Genomic DNA, 13,193 nt, shown 5'->3' with positions numbered 1-13,193 from the left:
CACAACCACAGCTACCACCAAAGTCCCAGCAATGTAAGAGGCATCAAAACCTTCTCATATGTGATTTTGCGAGCACATGGACCATGACAGGTTCTCAAGCGATGAACCCAAAAGGTCTCCACCTCACTGGGAGATGACCATTGCAGGGGGAGCTGCAAAGAACTGGGTAAAATCTGACATTGATCCAACATCTGCTATAACTCCACGGTGGTGGGATGCTGCAGGCAGTCATGCTTGGCTGAGGTCTCTTCAGGCACCTTGGCCAACCAAGCTTGTGTCCATGGGGTTGGCCAAGGTGGGTTAAACAGAGTCCCAGGCTCTCAGGGCTGGGAGGTGCAGGGTTAACGGGACATTAAGAGACCAGGGCAGCGTTCGGGACCTGCTGCACAGAGATGCAATGGGGCTTGGCACTGCCAGCTGGCTGGGACCTGTGTGAAAGTTGTGGGTTTCTTAATGTTTCAGGCTCTGGGTTTTCCCTGGCTTGCTCCCAGTGGGATCAAGGCCACCTCTTCAGATGACCTCCAGAAAGTACAGTCCTTGCTTGGCTTCGGCACTGGCTGATCTCCCATTTCCAGGACCTGCTCAGGGTCAGGTTCAAGAATGGATCTGGAAACCCTGAGCATGTTTTGCTGGATCTGGGCAGAACATTGGGTTCACCAAGGAGCCAGGAAACATCTCGTGCTGTTCCTGAACCATCTCACTGATATCACCCACAGCCCTGCCATAGACATCACATCTCAGCAGAGGGGCTTGTTTGGGATGCTGCCGGCCGTGTCCTTCAACCAGACCCTGCTATCTGGGATGGGATGTCTCCTCCCAGCCATCGAGGAGCTTCGCTGAGGCAGCTGCCTTGGCTGACCCCAGGGGTGGTGTCATCTGAGGGCTGGATGAAGTGACTCTTCTGAGTTGAACATGTGCACCAGAGCTCTGGACGCTGCCAGGGGAGCTGCTCCTGCCAAACCAAGCTTGTGCCGGGTCCAACACCAGTGTCTCCTGCTAAGGAGCCAGCCCAACCTCCCTGCTCTGGGTGAGCAAGCGGAGGGCAGGATGCAGCCAGGGAAATCCAAGGTCCTGGCCAGAGAGACCCAGGGCTCAGCACTTCTCCTCCACCACTCAGTTCAATGTGGTGACCCGTGGCAGTGTCACCCTCCTGGCTCCACGTGTTCGGTGACCCCAGCCACCGGCATTGTGGCATACGGGAGGTCCCCCATGCCTTCCTGCTCTCCCTGCCCCAGGGAATGCTGTGGCTTTGGGACCGTTGTCCCTCTTTGACCCCTGGAGCATCCCAGAGCAGGGGATCCTTCCCTGAGTGCTGTCACTGCATGTCTTGGATGGCTATGGAAAACAATAGCTGAATAGGGCATGGAGGCCCTATTATGCCTAGCAGGCATAATAGGCTCTGTTAAACTATCCAGCTCTGCCTCCAGAGCTGCCCACATTCCCTGGAGAACAGGCAGGTGACTGATGGTCCAGGACCAGCTCCCTGTATCCAACATCAGCTGGTTGCTCATCCTGTCCAGCTCCGTATCTCCAACCCAAGCCAGTTGGTTATCCCCAAGTCTTCATTCCTCCCCCTGCAAGCCTGTCCTCACCCCAGCTCTTTGCTGGATGCTCATCAGAGCCTGTGCGTGCTGGAGGACACCGCCTGCTTCCCCGAGGAGGGGAGGAGATGTGCTATCAGGGCACGGATCCAGGCACGACTGGGATGTTCCCATTAATCAACAGGGTGAGGGCTGCTAATAAAGCCACAGAGCTCAGCCACGAGTCCTGGCCACAACCCTTCCACTTAGCCTACAACAAGCATTGCTTAGAGGGCTAATAAAAGCTAATAAACTCCAGAAGTCTCCTCCCAAACCAGTGCCAGTTGCCCATGACATCCCAGCCCAGGGCTGTTTTGATGCTCATGAGCTTGGGGAACCCTGCAAAAGCTGCAGTTCAGGGGTGTGCTTGGGTCCTGGCTCCAGCAAGCTGGAAGAGCCCTTGGGAGATGCACGGGGACCAGAATGGGTTGTCCATCTTGCTGTGCTGCAGAAGGTTGCCCAGGATCAGGCCCTCCAAACCTGCAGCTCCAGAGCAGGATGTGAGCACCTCATCCTGCAGCAGCCCCCTGCCTGTGAAGTGGCCTGGCCCTGTCCATGTCAGAGCAACTCCCTGGCCCCTTCTCTCTCCAACAATCCCCAGCAGCATCATCTTGTGAGTGTGCATTTGTTTTGCTGCAGCACTCACTTCCAAACCCCTCGACCTCCTCCCTGCCCAGCCTCCAAAACCAGCAAAACAAGAAAGGAAGAGCTGAAGAGGAGAAATAACTCCCAGTGGCCGAGAAAACAAGGGCCTGATTCTCTGCAGCTGGGCTGAGATATCATCTCCTCCCTGGTAATGGAGACCATCTGCCCCTGATTCCCTGGGCCCTCCACCGCCCTCTCCCACTGCCCCTGCCCTGCTCCGCTCCCTTTGGTTTGGGAATATGGATGCAAACATCAAATTCCCAAGGGGTAGATGTGGGTTATGACTATCCCAGGAAATCAAACAGTGATATAACCCATCATCTGTACTTTGCAAATGGGAACCAGCTGCACTTGCCCACCAAATAGTGGCCGGATGGGTCCAGGGTCCTTGGGCCTTGCTGGGGTGCTGGCACATCCCACTTTTGTGCTCCCTGCTCCCAGCTGCCTCTGCTGCTGCTCCTATTCTAACGCTGCCACATCCTTGTTCTGCTTGGCACCATCTGGGAGATGTTGTGGCTGGTGGCAGGGACCTAGAGGCCCTGCATGGGTGCCTGATGTGGGAGTGGTGTCCCTGGGGTGGCAGGAGGGATGTACCCAAGGAGGGATGTCCAAAGCTTGGAGGAAACCACCAGCAACCCCAGGGCTATCAGGAATGAGCTCCCTGCACAGCATAGCCGCAGCACAGCAGAGGATGGGCAGGATCCAGCCCCTGGCTCATTCCCAGGCATTTCTTGGCTTGCCAACACAGGAGACCAACACTGGGGATTGGTGGGAACGTGCTGGTCTTTGCCCCAGAGGAAATCCCAAAGCAATAGCATGGCTGTGGATGGCAGCACAGCGTGGCCCAGGTACCTCCATCCAAACAGGTGTTTCCATATTGAAGCCCTGGAAAAACACTTCCTGGGGCCAATCCTGCCATGGGGCAGTGAGTGGAAGAGATATGTCCTTCCAGACCTTTGCTCCTCTGCTGCCAGCTCTGGGCGCTCCCTAGGATAGTGAGGATGCTCTTTGCCTGCATGGGTGGGCGAGCTCAGCCCTGACCTTGATCCTGTTTGTCCCTGGGAGTGAAAACTCCCAGCCAGCTTTGGCATCCTCTATCCAGCCCCATCAGCCTGGCCAGGGTCTCAGCATGCCCATTGCAAGGCAAGGTGCTTCGCTCCTGCCTTAACATCACAGCCACCTTCCTTGAGCATCCTCACTGCCGACATCCCTCCCACCTCCTGCTGGCTCTGGTTCCTCTTTGCCAAGGCAGGAAAACCCAAGAACAGGGCTCAGCAGCTTCATCCTGGCAGCTTCATCCTGGCAGTGACCGCTGCTTTCCTGCCTGCTTTGCAACAGGTATCTCCCCCTCAAACCCCTTAGGAGTTTGAGGCTCCTAATCCCTCAAACACCCTCAAAACCATGTCTGGAGCACTGGGGAGATGGCCACAAACAAGAGCTTACCTGTGCTGCTGCCTCGGTCCCCCTTTTCTCCCTTTGGGCCTCGGTCACCTGGGAAAAGAAAGAGCATAGGGCATAAATCTTGCTAGAATCAGATTTTAAGTGGATATCCTGCTGTAGCTCTTGGAGGACTTTATCCTCCAAGATATAGTTTGGGGAAATTGAGACACAAAGCAGCAAAATGACAAGTCATCCCATCTCCTGACCCCTCAGATGTGCTGCATGGCAATGGGACCCACCTTCCCACTGCCCTGGCTTCTCCTGGGATGTTTCTTTTTAAAGGAAAACCGGCTCAGCCCTGGGAAAACATGCCTTCATGCAGGCTTCATCCCTTGTGGGCTCTGTGTCTTCGTAATTCATGTCCAATGTGGCTCTTTGTATCTGTGGGGGAGACATGCCCTGGGTACCCCCTCAGTTTGGTTTTGGGGCGGTGCAATACACCCTCTCCCTGTTCCATGCACAGAGGAAGGATGCGAGGATGGGGACCCCCCCAAATTCTCTTGGGGTGCATGTCCTGCAGAAGGACGGAGGGCTGGTAGTCCCATCCCACCAGCTCTGCTACCTCTTCACCCAAACAGCCAAGCCCTGGCTGCAGAGCAGCAACAGAGCAGCACTAGAGGAAAGCAAACACTGCATTTCGGGGCTGAAAATCCCTATCTGGGGCTAAAAAAGCTTCATTTTGCAGGGCTTAGTGAAAAGGACATGGCTTCCCACAGCCTCAGTGGAGCATCAACCCTTCCTGCACTCAGCTGGTACCTCCTCAAGAGCAGATTTACTGAACCCAAACCCTGTATCCATCAAGAAGCAGTGATGCTGGAGGGTTCAGACCAGCTGGATAAACAGGCTGCCTTCAACAACACGCCTATTTTCATATGAAAATAATGAGCTCAGTAATTATCTGTGTCATGGCTTGGCTTTCCGAGCATGGGCTGCCTCTGCCTGCATCCCACCACCTCCCTTAAACCTTCTCCATGCTCCAGCTTTGCTCCTGTCAGGCAGCAGCTGTGTTATCCCATGGTGTGCACCACTGAAAACACTGCCCTGAGTGGGGCTGTGTGTTTGGCTTTGCTGGTCCTGGCGTTGCCCTGGGGCTGCAGAGGGAGCAGGGAAGGCTCCAGGCTGCCCCGGGGCAGCGATGCTCCGGGTGAGCCCCAGCCCTGCAGCACGGCCCCGCTTCAACATATCATTTCCTTTTGTCTCTGTGTAAGAACAACAAACAACACACACAGACACGCTCAGAAATTTCTTATAAAATAAAATATCAAGAAGAAAAAAAAAAGGCATGCAGGAAATTCTTGCCCTTTAACTTGGAGGCTCTGGGAAAGCAAGATTGCTCCCCTGGGCAGCCGCAGCTGTGTCGGATGGAGGAAAGCTGCCTGCAGTCTGCCCCGCTGATGGGAACCAGATGACAGCAGCCCCCCGAGCAGCGGGACAGCGGCCAGAGATGCTGCTCGCCAGCACGTGATGGGAGCAGCCCATGCTCTCCACCACCTTCCTTCCCCGGCCTCGAGAAAAAAGGGGCTGGAAAGCAGCAGTTATTATGCATTTGTCCTCCAAAATCTGGCTTTTCCAGAGAAGAAGTGCTTTCCCTGCAGGGTCCAGGCTGCGTCCTATAGGAATGATGGAGAGAAGTGAAGGTGGAAAGGTGGAGCTTGAGGGACAGGCACCAGGTAGAAACGCTGTGGGCTGAGAGTCCTGGAGTGAATAACTCAACTGCTGTATCGTTGCTTATCTTGGGGAGGTGACAGCAACAAGTCAGAGATGCTGCAAGGAAAAGAAATACTCTAACGATGGGAGACCTCAACCACCAGAAATGCTTAGAGATCTTTAAGAAAAGGACCAAGACCCAAAAAATTGGCACAAATCACAAATTGAAACTGTACTGCACTGCTGCAAGAGGAACAGGCTGCCCAGAACAGTGGGGGATGCTCCATCCCTGGAAACATTAAAGGTTGGGTTGGATGGGGCTTTGAGCAACCTGCTCTAGTGGAAGGTGTCTCTGCTCATGGCAGAGGATTGGATTAGACAGTCTTTAAGGTCCCTTTCAACCCAAACCACTCTGTGATTCAATGAAGAGACACAGTGGGCGGAAGGCAGCAGAACCAGTGCAGAGACCTCTCCAGCAACCAGGAATGCCATGGGGGAAACCAGGGGCTCCTGGCGCAGGCAGAGCGAGATGCCCAGCAGCATATCTTCAAGGCCGTCTTGCTCACCTGCAAGCCCTGATGCAGGTCTCATTGGTCAACGAAGTGCACCCAGGTCTCCAAAAAGCAGTTGATGGGCTCAGTTTAGGGATGCTGAGCTGTTAAAAATAGTTCCAAGGGCCCTTGAGCAGCAGAATTGGATTATGGATGGAGAAGGAGGAGCCAGTGCAATGGGAGCTGCTGGAGGGGACTGTGAGAGCAGCCCCATATGCAATTCTGAGACCACTTGTGTTCTGAGGCAGTGCCACCATGCTCTCTGCTGGGCAGCTGGACCCATCCCAAATGTCACTGGGAAAGGCATATCAGTGGATGCTGCTTTGGGATGGGTTGGTGCTTCCCCTCCCCATCCCCAACCTGTGCTCTGCCACTGGGATTAAGCTGAAGGGGTTTTTTTGGTGGGTTTTTTTTTTTTTTTTTTTAGTTTCATATACATCTGGCAGGAGTAGATATCTTTAAAAGAGATGACAATAGATTCACAAAGGTGCTTCCAAATGCATCTCATCCCCTGTGCCTTATCCTTCCCCATTTACCTTGGCTTTTCATGGAATCACAGAATGGTTTGTGTTGGAAGGGACCTTAAAGCTCATCCAGTTCCCATCCCCAGCCGCAGGCAGGGACACCTTCCGCTAGAGCAGGTTGCTCCAAGCCCCGTCCAACCTGGCCTTGAACACTGCCAGGGATGGGGCAGCCACAGCTTCTCTGGGCAACCTGTGCCAGGGCCTCAGCACCCTCACAGGGAACAACTTCTTCCTAAGATCTCATCTCAATCTCCCCTCTGTCAGGTTAAAGCCATTCCCCTTGTCCTGTCCCTACAGGCCTTTGTCAAAAGCCCCTCTCCAGCTTTCTTGTCAGCCCCTTTAGGCACTGGAAGCTGCTCTAAGGTCTCCCTGGAGCCTTCTCTTCTCCAGGCTGAACAAGCCCAGCTCTCTCAGCCTGTCTCCATAGCAGAGCTGCTCCAGCCCTCAGAGCATCTTCATGGCGTCCTCTGGCCTCGCTTCAACAGCTCCGCGTCCTTCTTATGTTGAGGGCCTCAGTGCTGGACACAGGACTGCAGGGGGGGTCTCAGCAGAGCAGTGTAGTTTTCCCATGCAGCCCTCCAAGCCTCTTTATTTCCTCACTCTCCTGGAAGTCTTTTCTCCTTCTTTTCTCTTTTTCCTTTCTTCCTATCTCTCTTTTCTCCACTGAAGCTCTCTGAGCAGCAGAGAGGACATCCCCTTCAGTGGCACAGCTTACTCCCCAGGGCATCTGGGCTGGAGAGCATCCCTACCTCCAAAAATCAGTGCTGCTGAGAGAGGCAGGGCACAAAACCTGTAAAGCTCGCAGATGAGGACATCACTGGAGGAGGGTGGAATGAGCTGCTGGGTCTGCAGGGTCAGGTGGAGCACCACAGTCTTGGAGCAAGACCCAGGAGAAGCTGCCAAACCCCCATCTTCACAGGCAGGAACATGTTCTGCCTTCAGCAACATGCCCAAATCCTCCTCCTTGCCTGCACATGGTGTTTAGGATGGGGACTTTTCTTATTGCCCTGAATTTATCTATAAATTAGCAATCCCTACCTTGGCTCATTTACTGCTGTTTCCTCCTCAGTGTGTTCCCTGCATGATGTTCTCCATGGAAGAGTGAAGAAGACTGATGTCGATTCACTTTCCATAATAATTTTCCCCATTTGGAAATGAGGAAAATAATACTCCACTGGGGTAGTTTCGAGAGAAAATGCATCAAGGACAGGAAAATACAAACAACCAGGGAAAATACTTGGGACTCTGCTTGGAGAGGAAAAGCTGTCACTCGACCCAGAGTTTTTGGTGAGGAAGCTCATCCACCCCAGATGCCCCATGCCCCAGGATAGGCTGCGTTTCCTGGGGAAGCAATAGCTCTCCTGTGCTCTGAAGAAAGTCATTATAGAAGTGTAAGACTAGTGCTGCAGAAAAACAGGCCTTTACTTGAATCCTGGGTTTGGACTGTTGCCTGGCTGTGTCTGTTTCCTATAAATTTTAGAGAATCCCATAAACTGTATAAATTCAGCGCTTGCTGCCAGCGTGGTTTGATATTTATTGGAGAGAGGGTTGGATGAAACCCCCTTATCTGAGCACCCCTGACCTCTGGGAGGTGGGATGAGGGGGTCCATTCATAGGGGACACATCCAAGACCTGGTGGTCACCTCCAGCCATGCGGGCCAGCAAGGGGAGGTGGAGGGAGGGACCCTGTGCTGGTGATGGGCTCTGGTGGGAACTGGAGTTGGTCCACACTCCCAGGAGGAACGCCTGATGGCTTTGCCACAGTGCAGTCATCCCCAAACCAAGAAGGCTTCCAAGAAATGCACAATGAAGTGGGTGCATCAAAGCTATGGCTGGTGGACCCTGGAGACAGCTTAGCTTTCTTGAAGCCAAGAGTCCTCCTCAGATACAAGGATTACTCTATGCTGGTAAAAGGGTGTTAGCTAGAAGCAATGCACTGCATGGCAAAGATCTGCCAACCATTTGGCATGCTGTCTGACCCACTGACTCCCAGAACCAAGAGCAGAAGTGCTTCATTTCCTTGGACAAAGGGGCTTGAGATGATAGAATCATAGAATAGCTTGGGTTGGAAAGGACCTTAAGATCATCCAGTTCCAACCCTCTGCCATGGGCAGGGACACCTGGCATTAGAGCAGGTTGCCCAACGCTCTGTCCAGCCTGGCCTTGAACACTGCCAGGGGTGGGGCAGCCACAGCTTCTCTGTGCAACCTGTGCCAGGGCCTCACCACCCTCACAGGGAAGAACTTCTTCCTTATATCTAACCTGAACCTCCCCTGTTTTAGTTTGTACCCATTACCTCTTTCCTTTTGCTACAGCCCTTGATGAAGACACCCTCTCTGGCATCCCTGTAGGCCCCCTTCAGATACTGGAAGGCTGCTATGAGGTCTCCACGCAGCCTTCTCTTCTCCAGGCTGAACAGCCCCAACTTTCTCATCCTGTCGTCATACAGGAGGTGCTCCAGCCCTCTTATCATCCTCGTGGCCCTCCTCTGGACTTGCTCCAACAGCTCCATGTTCTTTTTATGTTGAGGACACCTGAGCTGCACACACTGGGGAACGGTCACCAAGCTTGTGGGGTTTGATGCTCTACTACTGTGGCATAGCCACGGCTCTCCCCTGAAGGCAGGGGCCGTGCTGGGGGTGGTCTCCACCACCCCCTGGGCTGGTAAGCACTGGAGAAAGGCTTCATCCTCAGAGCTGTGTCTCCAGAGAGCTCCTTGCTGAGGCTGTGATGCCACCGTGGGGTCTGTTAACACATCTCAGCAGTGATCCAGCACAGCAGCTATTAACATCTCTCTTAGGGGGGGAAACAGGATACAGGAGCTCAATAAGCTCCTCCCTCCGGAAGGTACACATCCCCCAAGGACGCAATTTGCAGAACAAATCTGGCATCAGGGCTTGGTCCTCCACTGAAGCCCAATTCAACTGGCCCGGGCTCCTTGGGATAATTTGCTTGTCTAATGAGTGCTTGGCGCTGCTGGTGAGAAAAGCCCACTTTCCTCTGCTCCGGGGAGGGGAAGGAAACCGCTGTCCTGAAGCACGTTGTGGTTTTGGCTGGCAGACTTCGACCTTTGATGTGCTGCCAGGAACATCTCAGCACCGATGTCTTCCTTGCGTTAGCAGCGGTCCCCGCAACACTTTTGCCTTTGCAAGGCTTCTGCCAGGGATGTATCCAGGGGTTAGTTTGAGCTCCCGAAGCATCAGAGCAGGCATTTTCACCCCGCAGCTCGGATAAAGTCCTGCACCCCTACGACACCATATTGCAATCCTGCAGGCCAGAGTTACCTCTAAACGCACAAGAGATAGTGCTGGAAAACAAGCACTAAATCCTGGTTTCTTTATTCTTGCAGCACGCAGGGCTCTGTCCTCACTGGCAGCCTCTTCCTTGGTGGGAGGATGGAGGCTTGTCCCAGCCACATCCGTCCCAGAAACCCTGCACTTCCAGTTAGATGGGATGGGGCAACAGAAATAGCACCAAATGGTGTTCTTCAAGACTACCCGGCACTGCATAAATATCATCTAACCAGCCACATGCCTGCAGAGCCATCTCCAGCAGCTAACAGGCTCCAGAAGGGGGGCTTGTGCCCACACTGGGGTAACTGAGAGGGCAGTGGGATGAACAGAGCCATTGTGTCAGTAGAGTGAGTGATCACAGCAGTGATGTCTCAAGGGAAAGAGGACCAGATCAGTGCCAATCCTGCAGGAGGCTTCAGCTCTGAGAGCTTCATTCTGCTCCCTCACTACAGAAGGAGGCCACTGGGAGCATCTCATGTCCTGCCTCTCCTTTCTACCTGGACCTAGAGCTTTCTGGGGATGCACCAGAAGGCACTGGCAGTGGGATGTCATGTCCCTAGGAAAGGTCTTTCTCTTAAGACACCATGAAGTGGAGAAGGGATGGGAGATATGCTCCTGCCCCTAAACTACAAGCAGCTTTCTGGTGGCATGCAAGTACAGGAGATAGCCACCATTGTGGCTATACCACATGAAGGATGTGCCACCAGACATGACACAGGGGTCCCTCCCCAACCCCTGATCATGGCAATGACCAGCACTTTGAAGGACTTACTTACAGGAAAACTGGACACCAGCTCTGGCCAGCTCGCCTGGACCTTTTCCTTCAGCTTTCACATGTGCAATTCACCCAAGGAACTAACTGTATGGAACCAAGAGCTTGCAAGATAATGCACAGGACCTTCAGCAACATCCCCTCTCTGCCTGGAGTGCTGCCTGCAGGGCTCCGGGCTTTTTCCAGACCTGGATGGCCATGGCCCCAGGTCCTTGTGGCCAGTGTGGATCAACATGATCCACAAGCATGAGATGAGGGGAATACACCACGTTGGCCACCGGCAACCAGGGCAGGCTGCAGGCAGGACAGCTCTGCCCAAGGTGGTGTCCTTTCCTTGGGCTGAGCTCTTCCTGCCTCCCCCCGCCTACAAGGCATTTTGAGGCAGAAAGAGCATGTTTTGGGTTTATCCATCCTGTTCTAGGTTGCAGTATTGAAAGTCTTTGAAAAGGTCTTGTGGGACAGATCTGTCCTGCTAAATAGGTGCGTGGCCACTTCCTACACCCACAGGTCTCAGCCAGGGTGTGGTAAGATGCTGCAAAACCACAGCGAGCCATAAAAGGTCACCAGAAAACAAACACAAGACTATTCCTAAAGCTATTCTGGAGCCAAGCGTGGGAGGGCAGCCTGGCAGGTCCTCACGGGGCTCTGGTGAGGGCTCAGTGCATGGCAGGACTGCCTGCCTGCTGTGCCAAGCCCTACTGCATGGCAGGAGAATCACAGACCCAACTGTTTTGCCCCTCTCCCTCCAAGCCAATGGTCTCCAGAGCCAGCCTGCTGCCCAACAAGCCCAGCCAGACCCCACAAGCCAGCCAGGAGCATGCACAGAGCCTGGTCCTTACCTTTGAATCCCCGCATCCCCACTGGACCTGGAGGGCCAAGGTCTCCTTGGTCCCCTTTCAAGCCTCGTGGTCCTGGTGGTCCTCTCTCCCCTGGCAGCCCTGGAAAGGGGGACAAAGATGCAAAATGACCCTGTTGCAGCAGAGACCAACAAACCAGATGTGCACATACACAAGCAGCCCTGCTTGCCAGTAGACATGCCAGTCAGTCTGTGGTACTTTTCCAGGAGTCAGGGACCATCAGGAGGCACCTGAGAGTGTTTCCTTCTGCACCTTCCCCTGGATACAGGACAGGTTTAACCCAGAGACAGGCTGATGTTAATGCAGCTCTGAGCATCTTAAGGCTCAGATTAAGTTAACTGGGCTCCAAAGCTGGAGACCAATGAGGAAGAGCAAGGAGCTAGGGTGAAGCAGAGACCCCAAGGAGACATGATGTACTTGTCACGACTGCAGGTCCCTTACATCCATACACATTGACCAGGTGGGTTTGCTATTTATCAGAGAAGGGTTTGTATTAAAACCTCTTATCTGAGCACCCAGGAGGTGGGAAATGGGGGATTCAGTCTGGGAGCTTGGGCTCCCTTTGTAGGGGTCACATCCAAGCCCCAGAGGTGACCTCCAGCCATGCAGGCCAGCAAGGGGAGGTGGAGGGAGGGATCTCTGTGTTGGCAATGGGCTCTGGTGGGCCCTGGGGGTGGTCTCACCAGACCAACCCAGCCGAGACTCAGCCCGAGCATGAGTTTGGGTCAGATCCAAAGCTCTTTGGGGGAGAAGCTCCTCCACCACCCAAGTTCAGCCCCCTGCCAGGCACAGTGCTGCTGGTCTCCCCTTCCCGTGTGGAGGGAGCCCTGGATCCCCTTGGCACTGAGCCTCCTGCCCCTCCTAGACTGGGCTTTTCCAAACTTAAGTCAATATTTTCCTCTGGTTTAAGAGGAGAAAAAGCTGCCAGGCAGAATTTGGGCACCAGCTCCAGTGGACACGGTCTGGGACTTAATTGTCTCCCTGCTGCATCCAGCCAACACCTCTCCTCCCTCCCAGGGGGATGCTTCAGTGTGTAAGGACCTGCCTTTGTGTTTGGGTAGAGGCACTGGTGCAGAGGCAGGATAGTAGATTCGCTGTGCAAAAGAGGATGTACCAGGGATGCTTTACAACACCTGGCTGCACCTGAACCTGACCTTCCCATATTCGAAGGGCTGGTGCTGTGATCACATCCAGAGGAAGGGAGACAGAGAAAGACCTAAAAATAGAGGCACTTTGAGCAACTCCTCCCGAAGGTGAACCCTCCAGAGGTTGTTTTGTTTTCCTGCTCAAACAAAAAAAAACAACCAAAAAAAGGAAAGAAGCCAGACGATGTATTTCTGATGCTTGTTACACCCAAGAAAAACAGCCATGAATCTGTCAACACAAAAGAATATAGCTGTTGGTGAAATGAGCACAGCAGCCAGCGCTGAGGAGGGCTTGCAGAGAGCGGTCCGGTTTCCAGGCTGTCTCTGCCTAACTTGGCTGGTCCTGCTGCCTGCCGGGTGCCAAAATAGGAGGTTTTAAGCCCAGGCCAGGACCAGCAGCTCAGATGCACAGGGCTGGGGTGCTGGGCCTGACACTGACACCAATAGTCCTACATGGGTCATGTCTTCAGTCAAATAAATCCAGGGCTGGACGCCCTCTCGGGTGGAGAAGGAGGTCCATGCCCCAGGCAGGATGGATTCTGTCACCTCAATAGAAAAGAGCCTCTTGGGGACAGGAAGTCCTCACCAAAGGGGATCCTCCATCACCTCTGTGCCGTCCCCAGCTCCCGAATGCTAAGTATTTCTAGGTTTGGCTTAAAATTAGAAAGAGGCTCAAGCCTGTTTCTGGGGTTGGGGGCTGTCTTCTGCTGGTTTTGTTTTAATTGAATTATCTCAAAAA

General features: G+C 53.7%; 1 protein-coding gene across 3 annotated transcripts in view; it reads right to left on the bottom strand.

Moving 5' to 3' along the window:
* The window catches only part of SCARA5 (scavenger receptor class A member 5), a 36,943-nt gene that overhangs the window by 3,340 nt on the left and 20,410 nt on the right, over positions 1–13,193 (bottom strand). For all 3 annotated transcript variants that reach the window (XM_030490829.1, XM_030490830.1, XM_030490831.1), the window contains 2 exons: positions 11,292–11,390; positions 3,669–3,716 (listed from right to left, as the gene is read on the bottom strand). In XM_030490829.1, coding sequence (XP_030346689.1) covers positions 3,669–3,716; positions 11,292–11,390 — 147 coding nt within the window. The remainder of the gene's footprint in view (positions 1–3,668; positions 3,717–11,291; positions 11,391–13,193) is intronic.

This window comes from Strigops habroptila, chromosome 6, assembly GCF_004027225.2.
Source record: "Strigops habroptila isolate Jane chromosome 6, bStrHab1.2.pri, whole genome shotgun sequence".
In the NCBI taxonomy this organism is placed as follows: Eukaryota; Metazoa; Chordata; class Aves; order Psittaciformes; family Psittacidae; genus Strigops; species Strigops habroptila.
The sequence above is the reverse complement of the archived record's forward strand: the minus strand, read 5'-3'. Positions and strand labels throughout refer to the sequence as shown.